The 17286-nt window shown below is 49.7% G+C and overlaps 1 protein-coding gene across 1 annotated transcript; it reads left to right on the top strand.

Moving 5' to 3' along the window:
- The first annotated feature begins 1228 nt into the window (after nt 1–1228).
- Nucleotides 1229–13965, top strand: Prodh2 (proline dehydrogenase 2). The gene is made up of 10 exons (XM_059276054.1): nt 1229–1408; nt 1483–1679; nt 1774–1912; nt 1995–2081; nt 6751–6831; nt 6903–7058; nt 7136–7302; nt 10593–10703; nt 12045–12130; nt 13793–13965. The coding sequence occupies exons 1-10, from the start codon at nt 1235–1237 to the stop codon at nt 13963–13965; spliced, it is 1371 nt and encodes a 456-aa protein (XP_059132037.1). The 5' UTR covers nt 1229–1234.
- Nucleotides 13966–17286: the final 3321 nt, after the last annotated feature.

The following is a 17286-nucleotide window of genomic DNA, read 5'->3' as shown; positions in this document are numbered from 1 at the left end:
AAGTTCAGAGCCGGCCTGGGCTACACAGTGAAGCTGTTTTGTTTGTTTGTTCTAATACTCTAATGGGGCTGGAGAGATGACTCTGGGATTTATGATCCCCAGTTGCTCTTCCAGAGGGCCCAAGTTCAGTTCCCAGCACCCATGTCAGTTGACTCACAGATGCCTGTCACTCCAGCTCCGGGTGGATCTAAGGCCTCTCGATGGGTACCTGCACGCGTGTACACAGACAGACACACATGTAATTAAAATGATTAAAAATAGTTCTTTTTAAAAAACCACTCTAAGGGCAGGCATGTCATTGGATGAAAGGGCTTTGCCGTGCAAACCTAACAGCTTGGCAAATAAAAACAATTAAGGGCTGGAGAGATGCCTTGATAGTTAAAAACTTGGTAGCTCAAAGCGCTTCCTGCAGAGAGAGCACTGAAGTTAGGGTTCCCACACCCGCATGGTAGGTCACAACCTTCTGTTAGCTCCAGCGCCAATGGATCTGATGCCCTCTTCTGGCCATTGAGGGAACTGCATGCATGTGGTAATCAGAGGTCCGTGCAGGCAAAAAACAAAAACAAAAACAAAACAAAACAAAACAAAACAAAACAAAACAAAAAACCCACTCATATAAAAAAATTAAAAAAAAAATAAAAGAAAGACTTGGCAGTGTATGAATATCTCATTCTTCTCACTGCCTGAGCCCTCTTCGTACACCTCGATGTCCTCATCCAGTCCCGTTTGGTGGATATTTGGGTTGCTTTCACTTGGGGTTAGTGTCCTTATGGACATTTTTTCCTGATGCCCATGTTCAAGTTCTGTAGGCTGCATGTTTAGCATGGGTAGCAGGGCTGTGGGCTATGTGCAGTTGAAGTGTATGCAATAACTCTACTGCTGCTCCCTGGAAGACGAAATCGCTGCAACAGAAGAGGTGAGGTTTGCTTAGCAGAGGGTGCAAAGCCAACCACCCTGAACCTGAGTCCCCTGCTCTTGAGTCAAGCTGCTTATTCAGCAGCGCAGGTTGTCCTGTCAGGCTGAAGGTTATTGGGGGCTGTGACTGGGGGGTTACCTGTCCTGTTACTGTTATTCTGACCTCTGTCCCTAACCATTAATTATTAACCTCCCCCTCCCAAAGAGCCTGCTACCCTAAAGACTTGCCCAGTTAATGAGTCACTGCCCCCCAGCTGGGCAAGGGGCATTTGATAGACCTGCTTTCTGCCCCTGGTGTGGTGTGACCAGGGACTTAGCAATGCTCTGGACACGTCTGCCCCTCTACGGCCTCTCCAAGCCCTCTACAGGTGGCTGGAAGCCCCTGCTTTTTGATGGTGGGGCCTTCCATCTCAAGGGAACGGCAGAGCTGGCCCGGGCTTGGCTGGTGCTTCGCCTATGTGCCTGCCCCCACTTGGTCACCCATGGACTAGCGGTGAGCGGTTGGCCCAAGGGCTGGCCTGGAAGTTGCCCACACCTGGCTCTGAGCCCTCACTCCCTGTCACCCAGGTTCAGGCCTGGTCTCAGCGACTCCTGGGCTCCCGGCTCTCCGGCGCCCTTCTCCGAGCATCCTTCTATGGACAGTTTGTGGCTGGGGAGACAGCAGAGGAGGTGAGGGGTTGTGTCCAGCAGCTGAAGGCCCTGGGACTCCTGCCTCTGCTGGCAGTGCCCACAGAGGAGGAACCGGACTCCACTGCCAGGACCAGGTGAGTAGAGAGAGGTGGGGTCCAAGGGAGGAAGGGATGAGGACAGGAAAGGGGCTCGCAAGGCTCTGGAAGCTGACCCCCACTGGCCGGACAGTGAAGCCTGGTATGAAGGGAACCTCAACACCATGCTACGTTGTGTGGACTGGTCACGAGCTCTTGTGGACACCTCGGGAGCATCCAGAAACAGCCTCATGCAGCTGAAGGTGACGGCGCTAACCAGCATTCAGCTTTGTGTAAGTGACAAGAGAGATGGAGGACACAGGTGTGGCCACCCACCAGGCTACCCTCACCATGCCGGCCACCATCCCGTTTCAGAAGGAGCTGTCGGATTGGATCCAAAGGCCAACCGGCTCCTCGGAGCTGAGCCCTGAGAGGCTGGCAGAAGCCATGGACTCGGGCCAGGTAAGGAATATAAGTGGCTGTCACTGAGGATATGGTTGACATGGATGAATATGGGTCACATGGGGTCCTAGGGGAGGGGTTTGGGTGAGAAGCTTTCCAGAGGAAGGATCAGGACAGCAGCACCTTCTCCGCAGGGGATGAAACATGAGTATTTGGCCAGTTGCTGAGCACAGCAGTGCATGCCTGTAATCCCAGCACTTGGGAAGCTGAGGCAGGAGGATCAAGTCGCTGAGGTCAGCCTGGGCTATATAGAGAGACTTGTCTGGAAAACACAGGGTCAAGAGAGGGCACAGTGGTTAAGAACACTTGTTGCTCTTGCAGAGGACCCAGGTTTCCAGCACCCACATGGTGGCTTACAACCATACATAACTCCAGCTCCAGAGAATGCAGCCCTCTATCCCAACTGCAACAGACACCGGGCGTACCTGTAATGTACACGCAGGCATGCAGACAAAACAGCCATACACATAACTTAAAAAGAACTATACACGTTTGGGTGGTGGCGGTGGTTTTGTTTTAAGAGAGGGTCTTGTGTACCCCAGGCTGGTCTTGAACTCTCTGTATAGCCGAGAATACTTTGAACTCCTGATCTTCCTGCCTCCACCTCCCAACTTGCTAGAGATACATGCGTGTGCCATTGTGTCTGGTTTAAAGAAAACATTTTTTTAGTCAGTCAGCGGCTACACTAGTGTGTGCTTGCTGCATATAAACTCTGATAAGACCAGTGAGGTTTAAATCCTTTTGTCTTGTTTTGTTTTCTGAAGCAAGATCTTGCCACGTAGCCCAGACTGGCCTGGAACTTGTAATCCTCCTCCTCAGCCTCCCCAGTCCTGGGATTACTGTTTGCTGTCATGCCTGATCCTGATGAGGTTCTTGCTTCATTCATTCATTCTTCCATTCATTTATTCCTTTGTATTATTCCAATATCTTATTTATGTATGTGCACATGCAAGTGTGTGTGTGTGAGTGAGAGAGACAGAGACAGAGAGAAAGATAGAGTAAGAGAGAGAGAGAGAGAGAGAGAGAGAGAGAGAGAATTATGCATGCTCAAATGTGGAGGTCAGAGGTGGCAAACAGGTATATTCCTCTATCACTCTCCATCTTTCTGTTTTGTTTGAGACAAGATCTCTCTGCATAGCCCTGGCTGTCCTAGAATTCTCTCTGTAGCCCAGGCTGGCCTCAAACTCACAGAGATCCGCCTGCCTCTGCCTCCGAGTGCTGGGATTAAAGCCACACTTGGCTGTTGCATTTTGTATTTTTAACAGGCGGCTCTCACTGAACCTGGAGCTCACTGTAATGGCCACATTGGCTGGCAGAGAGCCCCAGGATCCCTGTGTCTCCAACCCTGAAATTCTACTAGGATTACAGACATGCTGTTTCACCTAGGTTTTCACATGAGTGCTGGGAACCAGAACTCCGATCCTCACACCTGTCCAGCAAGAACTTTACCCACCAAACTATCACCTAGCTCCTGTGGACATTTTTTTCTTTTAGCTTTTTAAAGAAGCTATTGGCTCTGAATATTTTTTATTTATTTTTCTCTCACACCTCCTGATCACAGCTTCCCCTCCCTCCACTCCTCCCAGTTACCCCACATACACACCTTCACTCTCCCCTACATTTCCCTTCAAAACAGAGCAGGGCTCCCAGGGATATCAACCGAACAGGGCATAACAAGTTACAATAAGACTAGGCACAAACCCTCATATCAAGGCTGGACAAGGCGACCCAGCAGGAGGAAAGGGTCCTAAGAGCAGACAGAAGAGTCTCACTGCTAGGAGTCCTGTTGAGATTTTTGGCATGACAAATGTATACTGTTTTGAGGAGTATATTTTCCTAACTCATTCCTTGAGACAGGGTCTCACTATGTAGCCCAGCCCGTTCTGGAACAGACAACCCTCCTACCTCAGCTTTTCCAGTGCTGGGATTACAGGTATTTGCCACTGTATCTGGCCTCTTTTTCTTATTCTATGTGTTTGAAATTTTTCATAACAAAATGTTAAGAAGCAAAGCATAGCTGTGCACATCTATAAGCCCAGCACTTGAGAGGCTGATGTGAGAAGATCTCAAGTGTACGGCCATCCTGGGCTACATGGCAAGGTCCTGTCCAAAAAAAAAAAAAGCTATGGAATTTCCCTAGAGTATATTAGTGAGGGGCTGGAGTGTGGCTCAGTGGTAGAGCCCCTGCCTAGAATCCCTCAGTGAGGGCTGGGGTGTGGCTCAGTGGTAGAGCCCCTGCCTAGAATCCCCCAGTGAGGGGCTGGCATGTGGCTCAGTGGTAGAGCCCCTGCCTAGAATCCCCCAGTGAGGGGCTGGGGTGTGACTCAGTGGTAGAGCCCCTGCCTAGAATTCCCCAGTGAGGGGCTGGGGTGTGGCTCAGTGGTAGAGCCCCTGCCTAGAATCCCCCAGAGAGGAGTTGTGATGTGGATGAGTAATAGAGAGCTTGCCTGGTCTTCACAAGGTCCAGAGTTTATCCTCAGCACTGCAGGGAAAACATTTAAAAAGTGAAAAGTTCATTGTGCAGTGACCACCCACACACTTGCCACCTTTAATGTTTAACCACACCGTCATCCCAGTAAACCGCCTCCAGATACCAAAATCTGAGGGTCCTCAAGTCCCAACATGCAAAATAGCACCATATTGGCCTGTACGCTGTGCGCAGCCTCTCCTGCACTTTAATCCTCTCTGGGTGACTCGTCACATCGAGTGCAGCATAAATGCTCCATATTCAGCCGCTCCGCAGCGTTGGTAAGGATGTGTCGAAGTGTCTTTTCCTGGTGCTGTGATAAAATACTATGGTTGTTTGGGCTTCCTAATGTGTGGTGCAGTCCATCATCTGAGAAATTAGGGCAGTGGGAGGTTGAAGCAGTTGGTCATGCAGCATCTAGGATCAGAAAGCAGGGTGCCACACCACTAGCTTCCTGCAGCTCAGCTCCCTTTCTCCATTGTGCGATCCAGGGTCCCCACCAAGGACCATGTGCCACCTCTGTGGGCGCATCTCCTTGCCTCAACACAAGATAATCCTCCACAGGTACACCCAGAGCATGCTCTCCCAGGTGACTCTAGATTCTATCAATCTGACGGTGCTACCATCTCAGGGAATAAGGACCGCATATGACTGTCTGTGCTGAGTGCAAATGCATGGTTTTTCTTTTTAAATCAATTGTTTTCTTTTTAGTGTGTGTGTGTGTGTGTGTGTGTGTGTGTGTGTGTGTGTGCACCACACCTGTGCAGTGCCCTCAGTGGCCTTAGGAGGGCGGTAGATCTCCAGGAGCTAGCGTTACATGCATTTGTGAGCCTCCTGCTGTGAGGCTGGAAACTGGATTCCGGTAAAGCAGGACAGGTTCTCTCCAGCTCTGCAGTGCTTTTGTGAATATTTTTGACCTGTCATGGGCTGAATCCATGGAAACAGAACCTTTAGTTTGGGAGGGCCAACAGCACCTGCTTAAAATCTGACCTATCTGCCCATGCATGAATCTGTCTTACGTTGTGATGCATTTCGACGGTTGACATCAGTTCCTCCTCCACCAAGTGCTTCAGTCTGTAAGGGCATAGCTTTGAGCTTCCTAATTATTTCAACTACTTTTGCCTTTTGGGCTAAAAAAATTATGTTGAATGAAAACTACAAATCAAAGCAGGTTTGGTTATGAGCACCTTCAAACCCATCACTGGGGAAGCAGAGGGAGGAGGAACAGAAGTCGGAGATCATCCTTGCTACACAGTAAATTCTAGGTGAGCCTGGGATACATGAGATCCTAGGGGATAGGTAGAGAGAGGGGGCAGAGATGAACTTCAACAAATACACACAGTAGGACCACACAAATCCCCTTCCATACATGGACCCTTCCCATCGCTGCAGAATTCCCCATCAATCTGAGGGTGAGTTTTGGTTTTGTTTGATCTTTTCTTTTCTTTTTTTTTTTTCACTTATTTATTTAGTTTTTAGGTTGGATCTCATATAGCCCAGGCTGGCCTTTCACTCACTTTGTAGCCCAGGATAGCCTTTAGCTCCCGATCTTCCTGCCTTCATCTCCTGATGGGATTACAGGTGTGCACTGCCATGCCTGTTTTATGAGATGGTTCTATTTCTTTTCTGAGACTGGATCTCATCTTGGCTTTTCTCTCCCTCTTTCTTTCCTTTTTTATTACCTTTTAAAATTCTGCTACATTTATTTATTCATTTATTGAGTGTGTGTGTGTGTGTGTGTGTGTGTGTCCGCGCACCCCTGTATACATGCACGACAAAGCATGGAGTGGAGATCAGAGGACAACTTTGAGGACAGCAGACAGCCATTGTCTCCTTCCACCACATGGGTCCTAAGACTTGAACTCAGGTCATCACACTTAGCAGCAGCTATTTTCAGCCTCTGAACCATCTCACTGACCCTCTTTCATTCTCACTGGATAGATTAGCCCAGGTTGCCTCAGCCTCCCAAATTGCAAGATTACTGGCATGTGTTACCACACGCTGTGAGTCACTTTTCTGATTTCCCACAAATTCTCTCTCTCTCTCTCTCTCTCTCTCTCTCTCTCTCTCTCTCTCTCTCTCTCTCTTTCACACACACACACACACACACACACACACACACACACACACCTTACTGGTGGAGAGAGGACTCGGGTCCTGGCGGTAGTTCTGAGCAGTCTCCCATTCTCTGATGCCCCTTAGAACCTCCAGCTCTCCTACCTCAGCACCAAACAGAATCAGCACCTGCAGGCCTCTCTCAGACGCTTGCACCGCGTGGCACAGGTAACATGTGGGTGGCCTGGCTCCCCACCCCCTGGACACCGCTGGCCCTGACATCTTTCTCTCCCCCTCAGCATGCCCGGGCCCAGCATGTGAGGCTCCTGGTGGATGCTGAGTACACTTTCATCAACCCTGCACTCTCCCGGTTCGTGGCTGCCCTGGCCTTGCGCTGGAACAGACCTGAGGAAGGCGGGCCCTGGGTGTGGAACACTTACCAGGCCTACCTGAAGGTTGGTGGCATGCTCTAAAAGGCTGTGGTGGGGAGCCAGCATCCTGACCCTCCTGAGCCTGCCTGTGTGCCCTGCAGGGAACTCATACACGGCTGGAGAGGGATGCCGAGGCCGCACACAGGGCTGGCCTGGCGTTTGGGGTAAAGCTGGTCCGTGGTGCCTATCTGGACAAGGAGAGAGCCCTGACACAGCTCCACGGGAAGAAAGACTACGTTCAGCCTGACTATGAGGCCACTAGCCGAAGGTAGGGACAGAGCTGAGAGGCCGTAGGAGAAATGATAAACACTACTAATGTGTCACAAGGCTGGGGAGGCAACTCAGTGGGTGTCTTAGGTGGGGTTTCTACCGCTGTGAAGAGACACCATGACCACGGCGACTCTTACATAGGAAACATTTCCCTGGGGCTGGCTCACAGTTCAGAAGTTCAGTCCATTACTGTCATGGCGGGAAGAATGGTGCGTGCAGGCACACATGGTGCTGGAGAGGTAGCTGCTACATGGTGATATACAGGCAACAGGAAGTAGACTGACTCACTGGGCACGGCTTGAGCATATATGAGAACTCAAAGCCCACCTCCACAGGGACACACTTCCTCCAACAGGGCCACAGCTCCCATCAGTGCCACTCCCTTTGGGGGCCATTTTCTTTCAAACCAGTGCAGTGGGTAAAGTGCTTGTCACATGATCATGAGGACCGCGTGCCATGGAACACACCTATGACTCCAGTGCTCTGGTGTGGAGACAAGCAGGTGCCACAGGCTCACTAGGGGTCAATGCAGCTGTAGCATTGATCTCTAGGTTCAGAGAGAGACCCTGACTCCAGCAGTAAGGTGCATAGAGCTGGAGGATGAAATCCAATGTTGATCTCTGCCTTCTACACGTGCGTGCATAGGGAGTACACACACACACACACACACACACACACACACACACAAACACACACAGCTGCATGAGGTGGCTTGTTACTGCCATCCCAGTGATGAAAAGACAGGCAGGAGGATCCCTGGAGCTCACTGGCCAACAAAACCCAACCTAATCAGCAAGCCCCAGGTCCCAGTGAGAGACCCTGTCTCAAAACACAAGGTGGGGGTCAAAGGATAAAGCATTTACCTCACAAGCACAGTGGCTGCAGGTCAGATCCCCAAAACCCACACAAAAAGCTGAGCAAGTGTGGTGGCTACCTGTCATCCTGGACTGAGAGGCGGAGACAGGGGATCCATGGGGACAAACTGCTAAACTAGCCAGAACTGATGATCTTGGGTTCAGTTGGGAGCCCTTGTATTAGTAAACAAAGCTGAGATCCATCAAGAAAGACACCCAGTGGCAACCTTGGGCCACAATCCACACATGTACGCATGTGCACATGAATACATAGACATGTATATAAACACACACACACACACACACACACACACACACACAAATTTTAAAAAATAGCATGTAATGCTTCTTTTGAGGGAAAGCAGATTGCTTAAGCCTGACAGTCACTCTACCACTGAGCCACGCCCCAGCCCCTCACTGGGGGATTCTAGGCAGGGGCTCTACCACTGAGCCACACCCTCAGCCCCTCACTGGGGGATTCTAGGCAGGGGCTCTACCACTGAAACACACCCTCAGCCCCTCACTGGGGGATTCTAGGCAGGGGCTCTACCACTGAGCCACACCCTCAGCCCCTCACTGGGGGATTCTAGGCAGGGGCTCTACCACTGAGCCACACCCCAGCCCCTCACTGGGGGATTCTAGGCAGGGGCTCTACCACTGAGCCACACCCCAGCCCCTCGCTGGGGGATCTAGGCAGAGGCTCTACCACTGAGCCACACCCCAGCCCCTCGCTGGGGGATCTAGGCAGAGGCTCTACCACTGAGCCACACCCCAGCCCCTCACTGGGGGATCTAGGCAGAGGCTCTACCACTGAGCCACACCCCAGCCCCTCACTGGGGGATTCTAGGCAGGGCCTCTACCACTGAAGAATATTCTCAGCTCTCCTTTTACTTTTGTTTTTAAAACAGACTCTTGCTAAGTTCCCGGGGTGACCTTGAACTCACTCTGTAGCACAGACAGGCTTTGAATTTGCAGTCCTCCTGCCTCATTGTCCAAAGTAGCTGGAATGACAGTCCTGCACCATGAGGCCTGAACAATGTAATCTTTCACTTGCTCATCACCTGCCACGGGGCTCTGTTCCAAACATCTTGTGTGTGTGTCCATGTTACTTCCTCTCCAGGATACGGGAACCTTGTTTCCCATCTGAGCCTCAACATCCTCCTTCCTCCTTCACCCCCCAGCCCCCAACCACCCCCAGCTTCCTGCTCTTCTGCACATCATCATTCCATGGCTGCTTCCTCATTTGTGGGCACCGGGGTTGTTACTAATGTCTGTAGATGCAGTCATTCCCCTTCTCCATGCTTGACAAATCCCCGACAGAAGCGAGTTAAGGAAGGAAGGGCTTGTTCTGACTCATGTTTGTGGGGACAGAGTTCACAGTGTCAGGGCTCTATGACAGCGGGAGGTAGCTGGTCACATCGCATCTATAGTCAGGAGGCAGAGAACTGGATGTGGGTGTTTGTTTGTTTTCAGGGTTTTTTTCTTTTCTTTTCTTTTTCTTTCTTTCTTTTTTTTAGACAGGGTTTCTCTGTATAGTCTTGGCTGTCCTGGATCTCACTCTGTAGACCAGGCTGGAACTCACAAAGATCCTCCTGCCTCCATTTCCCGAGTGCTGGGATTAAAGGTGTGCCCACCACTCCTGGCTTTTACTTTCTCATATTTTTCAACCTGGGACCACAATACATAAAATGGTGCCACCCACATTCAGGGTGTGTTGCAGGGGTGGGAGGTCCTTTCTTCCTCAGTTAAACTTCTGTGGCAATGTCATCTCAGACATACCAAGAATGCCCTCTTATACATAATTCCACATCATGCCATATTGAAAATTAGGACAACCAACCACAGGGCTGGCGAGATGGCTCAGCAGGTGAAGGAGCTTGCCATCAAGCCAAATGGCTCATCCCTGCAACTTCTGTGGTAGGAGAGAACCAGCTCCTGCAAGTCAACCTCCACAGTATGCTCTAGAACACACACACACACACACACACACACACACACACACACACATACACACACACACTGAATAAAATATAATTTAAGAAAAAAATCCACCCATGCTGCAGTGACTAATTCTGGGTAAATGCCATCTTGGGCAGACATGGCTCTGCTGTGGGACAGTCATCAGGTCAGAAGCCGTTCACTGGTGGCCTTTAGAAGCCCATGCTTGTCATCCTTGTCCATGAGAGGCTGAGGCAGGAGGACCATGAATTCTAGGACTGGGCTACGTAGTGAGACTGTGTGTCAGAACAAACTGAAGCCCTGCTTCTCACCCCGTCCTCCATCCTGACTCCTGTTAAGGGAACTCACCAGGTTACAGGAGAGGGAAACGGCTCTGAGGGGCCTGTGCCTGTAGAACAAACGAGGGCAGGAGTCCCATCCGATGGACTTGGTCCTCACTCCCTGGAGAAGCTGAGCAGACTCTCTCTCTCTTTAGTTACAGCCGCTGTCTGGAGCTGATGCTGCGCCGCGTGTCCCAACATGGTCCTCTGTGCCACCTCATGGTGGCTTCCCACAACGAAGAATCTGTTCGCCAGGCAACTAAGCGGTATGAGGTTGAGGGATGAGAAACCAGTGCTCCTCAGAAGCCCCGTCCCTTTCTGTGACAACGGGACAGTGATGGGAAGGGGGGGGCAGGAAGAGGTCCAGCGAGGAGGTGCATGGAGGGAATAGTAAAAGTATTTAATTCCAACCTGGCATGATGATGCACAGCTGTTGTCCTCAGAAGGCTGAGGCAGGGGGATCAAGAAGTTGATGCCAATCTGGGTTACAAAGTAAGAACCTTAAAAAAAAAAACAAAACCCTTCTATGCCTGTGTATGTCCTACAGGCTCAGATGTGACAGGGCATTGCCCCTTATTTACTGAGACATAGGGATTGCTAAGGACTCCAAAGAGCAGCTGAGGCTCAGCGGGTGGGAGTCTCAAGAGAGCTCATGAGAATTGTTATTGATTGATTGATTGATTTGATTTTTATGTGTGTGTGTGTGTGTGTGTGTGTGTGTGTGTGTGTGTGTGTGTGTGTGTGTGTATGTATACACCCATGAATGCAAGTACCAGGGGAGGCCAGAAGAGGGCGCAAGACTCCCTGGAACTGGGAACTGAACTGGGGTTCTCTGTTTAGCTTTGGAGCCTATCCTGGAACTCTGTAAACTAGGCTGGCCTGGAACTCACAGAGATCCACCTGCCTCTGCCTCCCGAGTGCTGGGATTAAAGGCATGCACACCACTGCCTGACCTATTTTTATTTTTAAAATGTTATGTATTTGGGTAGTTTGCCTGTATGTATAATGTGTGCACCACGTGCATGCCTGGTGCCTACAGAGGCCAGAAGAGGGCTTCAGACCTCCTGGAACTGGAGTTATAGACAGTTGTGAGCTGCCATGTGGCTTCTGTGAGTGTAACTCAGGTCCTCTGGAAGAGCAGTCAGTGTTTCAACCACCGAGCTGCCCCTCCAGCCCTGCAGTGGTTATTTGCCATTGAGTTTGAGGGTAGAGTCATTTCTCAGAACCTGTGGAATTTGTTCAAGGACCAGTCTCCATGGGGACCAAAATATTCAGATGCTCAAGTCCCTCATATCGGATGATGTACTATTTGAATAGTTGCATATGAACATCCTCCTTTGTGCTTGAAGTCATCAGGCTTATTTCTAATACCTAGAATAATGAATACAGGCGCTACATAAATAGTTACACTGTTGAGGAAAAGCTAAGGGAGACACCTGGGCAGCTCTTTAGCACACCCTCATATCTGATCCCTGGCTGAATCTGTGGGTGTGGACCTGTAGATGCACCTGGCCCCCTGCTCTTCCTCCATATTTGGATTCTTGGGTGACGGACTTGCTCTCTAGACCTAGCCACTGTCTGGATTGATAATGTGACCCCTTCTGCAGCATGTGGGAGCTGGGCATTCCTCTGGATGGGCCTGTCTGTTTTGGACAACTTCTGGGCATGTGTGACCACGTCTCCCTGGCACTAGGTATGTGAACGGCCCGTCCCTCCATGCCCACCAACCCCCACCCTCTCCCTCCCATTCCCTCTCACCCAGATCCCTCCTGCCGTTTCCAACCTTATCTGGCCCCACTCTCACAGAGAACCTGCAGCTGGCTCCTCCTCCAGCTCCTTCCGGACAGATCAGCATTCCAATATCTGAAGCCCCTGCAGGGCCGGGCCGTGTCTTCTCTCCTGATTTGCGCTGGTTCTTGTGTATGATGCTATCTCTCCTGTTGTTCAGGGTCCTGCCTGCTGCTCCTTGAGGACTTAGACCAGATTCCTTTCTTCCTGTGGGGTATTAAGGGTGACAAAAGCATTTTATTACTGGGAAGATGGCTCAGTGGGTAGAGCACCTAACGTGCAAGCCTGAAGACCCGAGTTCGAATTCCCAGAACCCACGCCAAAGCCAGACAGCAGTGTAAATGTCTCCCATCCGAGAATGTCTATAGGAATGGGAGGCAGAGGCAGGAGGCTGCCCAGAAGCTTGCGGCCAACTAGTCTAGTTTTATGCAGTGCTAAGAGGCCCTTCTCATACAAGGCAAAAGGAGAGGAACAGCCCCCACGGGTTGTCCTCTGACCACACACACACACACACACACACACACACACACACACACACGTATTGTTTTCAAAGACCACTTGCTCTCGATCCACACATCAGTGTTTTTTGTTGTTTATTTGTTTACTTTATTTGTTTTTGAGACAGGGTCTTGTTATGCAGTCTTTGCTGGCCTGATCTCCCAAGTAGACCAGGTTGGCCTCAAACTCACAGAAACCCTCTGCCTCTGCCTCCAGGGGGCTGGGGTTAAAGGCGTGCCCCACCACATCCGGCCCGAGGCTTCTTTCAATAGGTATCTTGATACAAGTTTAGGTGGCCAGTGTGTGAACAAGCTAGCCCGTGACCACAGCACAACCAAGCGGTGGTGAATATTTCTGGCTTCTCTGGGCCTAACACATTCTCTAGGAGTGTTGAGAGGTAGGAAGTGACTTCTCACTGACACTCTCTCAAAAGGTACAGTTTTTTTCAATTCTAGCTTAATATGGAACAGAGTTCTTCTAATGCCCAGCCCAGTCAGGCTCCCATGTAACGACATACATGTTAGGTTACTCAACATGAATCAGGGAAGGAGTGGCTTCCTGTGTCCTCTTCTCTCTCTGAGGGTCTACTTTCTTAATTCTTGAATTAGTAAACTTCTTGCTCTCTTAGTAGTATCTTAATAAACTGAGAGGGTTTGTTTTGTTTTTAGCCAGGTGATGTAAACCTGTAATCCAGCACTCAGGAGGCTGAGGCAGAAGGATTTGGGGTTGGAATTGAGCCTGCGCTACATAATAAAAGCCAATCTCATAACAACCTACAGAAAGGAAGGAAAGGAGGGAGGGAGGAATGGACAGAGGAAGAAGAGAAAAATTATTTCTTTTAAATGTTTGCTGTTCCGTGTTTTTAGTAGTGAATTATGTCTAACTCACCTAGTCGGCTATATTCTGAGCAAGGGAAGTAGCATTTGCTGCTGATGCCCAGGAACCTCTCTGTCTCTGTCTCTGTCTCTCTCTCTCTCTCTCTCTCTCTCTGTCTCTCTCTCTCTCTCTGTCTCTCTGTCTCTGTCTCTCTCTCTCTGAGCCCGCACTCTGCCAATACTCTTCCCAACAGGACAGGCTGGATATGTGGTATATAAGTCTATTCCCTATGGCTGCCTGGAGGAGGTGATCCCCTACCTGATCCGGAGAGCCCAGGAGAACCGGAGTGTGCTGCAGGGCGTCCGCAGGGAGCAAGCACTGCTCGGGCAAGAACTGCGGCGGAGGCTGCTGGGAAGGAAGGCCTAAGGGTCACTCCATCAGCACTGTAGGGGCATGTGCTCAATAAAGGTCCCCAGACTCTGACTCTGCCTGTACTTCCCTGATGCTGCCTCCTCGGAGAAGGCCTGATCTCGACCTCGGCCAGCAGAGCTTGGCTAAGTGGGGGCATGTCTGAAACGCCAGAGATCTTTAGTCCTCTGTGGCGGAATGCTCCTGTCATCCCAGCACTTGGGAAGCTGGGGCAGGAAGATCATTAGTTCCAAGCCAGCCTGGGCTACATAGTGAGGAGAAGCAGGAGGGGGAGGAAGAGAGAGAGAGAGAGAGAGAGAGTGTCTTTAGATGACCCAGGGTGGTGATGACTTGTGGTCATCTATCCTTCAGTGAACTCGGTCAGGGATCTGTTCAGGAACTCTTTCCATCTTAGAGGATGTGTACTAAACAGCACAGCTGGAGAGCAGACACTGATGACTATGTAAATCCTGGGCCAAGGCCATGTGTCCAGGAGGGTGGACCATTCCTTCAGCTAATAAGCATTGATGAGCAGGCTGGGGAGATGTCTCTGTCAGTAAAATGTCTGATGCACATAGAAGATTATCCACGGATATTGATAAAGGAACTATTTATTTAAAAAATTATATTGGAGAGAGCAACTCACTAAACAGGATAATGCTAATCCATCACAGAGTCCTGGAAGGCTGATGGCCGGTCCCACACTGCTTCTGCTGCCTGAGTCAGTCCCAACTGTCCAAGCCCAGAAGAGAGAGAAGAGAAGGGGCCTGGGTATGCACCCCTCAGGTCTTAAGCTAGCTCAGAGGCCATGCCCTAGGGGCTGTTACCTCAAGGTCATAGGTGGAACAGGTACCCACTACAGATGCACAAAATATGAGGACCTGAGTTTAATCTCCAGCACACATATAAAATTCCAAGCATAGTGGTACAGGTTGAGACAGGCAGATACTGGTCAGCTGGCCTGGCCCAATAGGTGAACCACAGTCCCAGTGAGGGATGCTGTCTCCAAAAAAAGGGTGGCACCAGGAAGCTGTCTTAGTTTGGGTTTTCTATTGCTGTGAAGAGACATAAGTAAATATTTAATTGGGGTGGCTCACTTACAGTTTTAGAGGTTCAGTCTATTATCAAATGGGGAGCATGGTGGCATGCAGGGAGATGTGCTGGAGCCGAGAGCGCTACATCTTGCAGGCAACAGGAAGCCGACTGACAGATTGGGCGGTATCCTGAGCATAGGAAACCTCAAAGCCCACCCCCACAGTGACACACTTCCTCCAACAAGTCCATGCCCACACCAAGAAAGCCACGCCTCCTAATAGTGCCACTTCCTATGAGATTTGGGGGGGCCAATTACATTCAAACTACCACAGACACAAAGGCAGGAGTATTACAGGTTCAAGGCTAGCCTGGACTACATAGTGAGATATTGAAAGCTGTTGGGGTCCTGCACCTCGATAGCATTCTCCCAGAGTCCCAGAAGAGATGCTACCATTGGCGGATTAATCGGAGGAATTTTCTAATAAATCTGCATACACAAAATTCTTTAGTCCATATGCTTTATTCTTCTGAGTCAGTTTTTTCTCTACACAGCTTCTACTCTGCTCTCATGCCCATCTCCTTTCCTGCCTGATTTCTCTCTACGTTTATCAACTGTCCCCTCTAAGTTCTATCTTAATTCTCTCATCTTAGTTCCGCCCCATCTAGTTCTTTCCCATCTTACTCTCCCATCTCCTTCTCTCTCATCTTGTTCTTCCCCATCTGGCTCTTCCTCATCTTCCATCTCGCTCCTCTAGTACTCTCTTCTAGTCCTTCAATCTAGTTCTTCCCCACCTCAGTTCATTCCTCTCCAGTTCTTATCATCTAGTTCTTCCATTCTCTTTTTTCTTCTCCATGCCTGCTCTGAAAATAAAACTGCCTTTATCCCTTTGGCCCTTATCTCTCCAAGCTATCTCTGCTCCTGCCATTTCTGGTGAATGTGCTCGGTCACTAGGCAACTTGGCTAGGCAACTTCACAGCTAGATGTCCCTGTAAGTTGGAACCCTTTAGTTCTGAGTTAATTGTTAAGGGTGGATCTAAAACTAGAGATAAGACTTTGGAAAGGAGAAAGTTAAGCTTAATTAGCACATCTGCCAGGCCTTCTCAGACAGATAGTCTGGATGCTTAAGTCTGTTCTTAGAAAATCTGTGAGGTATCTCTGATAAGATACTTTTGTCCATCCGGGGATGGTCCTGGCCAGATGCTGCTAGTGAGATAATGACAGAAAGGCCTGAAATTAGGGATCCTGGCTGCGTTACTGCACAGAAGGTTATCTAAATATTCCTTTAGTAGAGGGGAAATTGTGCCCAGTGAATGATGGAAAAGCTGCAATAGCACATGAGAAATTCATAGCAGGAAATGGCTAATAATCAGAAGCCAATATCACCAAGACTCCTTGAGCCTTGGCCTCAACCTCTGGAAGAGTTCTTAATTCTTCCAGGTATAGCTTTGTCATAATCAGCTGAATTCCTACTTCATATATTTTTGTGGCCTGCAGCAGTGAGACTCTATCTCAAAAACATAAACAAGAACTAAGGACATAGAACTTTAGTAGAGCACTTGCCAACAACCCCCCAGTGAGGGGCTGGGGCATCATGGCTCAACGGAAGAGCATGTGCTTAACATATACAAGAACTTGAATTCCATCTCCAGCACTGTAAATAATAATAAAAGTTATCAAGATGGAAAGGAGGTGGGATAGTGGCGCACGCCTTTAATCCCTGTACTTGAGAGGCAGAGGCAGGTGGATCTCTGAGTTTAAGATACAGAGCAAGTTCCAGGACAGCCAGGGCTACACAGAGAAATATTATCTCAAAACAAACAAACAAACACACAACAGCAACAAAAAGGAAAACCCACAGAGAAACGGTACAGATTAGGAGTGAGGACATAAGGGTGGAGGGATACATAGGGCTTGACGGTGTAGCCTCTGACTTGGTCTGTGCTCCAGCCAAAGGCAACGAGGAACCCTGGGGGTTACAGGCAGAGGAGACATGTGTCAGGTTCCGCGACCATGTGGAGGGTGGGCCAATGGAATACAATGATGCCAGGCAGTGATCTCTTATTTTGAGAGGTAGGAATGGGCCCAAGCTGCATCCTATGAACAAGCGAGGCAAAGCTCCTTGACGCAGACCACGTGAGACAGCCATCTAAAACTGAATGGAGCCGGCCCAGACTAGAGAAGACCACATTGCTCACTCAACACAAAGGTCAGAGTTTTACTGATTTTTTGGCAAGAGGCAGGGATGGGTTAGGGTTGGTTAACTGCCCATCAGACAAGGGTTTTGATTTGAAAGGTGTTTTTTT

Source organism: Peromyscus eremicus, chromosome 1, assembly GCF_949786415.1.
Source record: "Peromyscus eremicus chromosome 1, PerEre_H2_v1, whole genome shotgun sequence".
Lineage (NCBI taxonomy): Eukaryota > Metazoa > Chordata > Mammalia > Rodentia > Cricetidae > Peromyscus > Peromyscus eremicus.
This window is presented reverse-complemented; position numbering and strand designations above follow the sequence as displayed.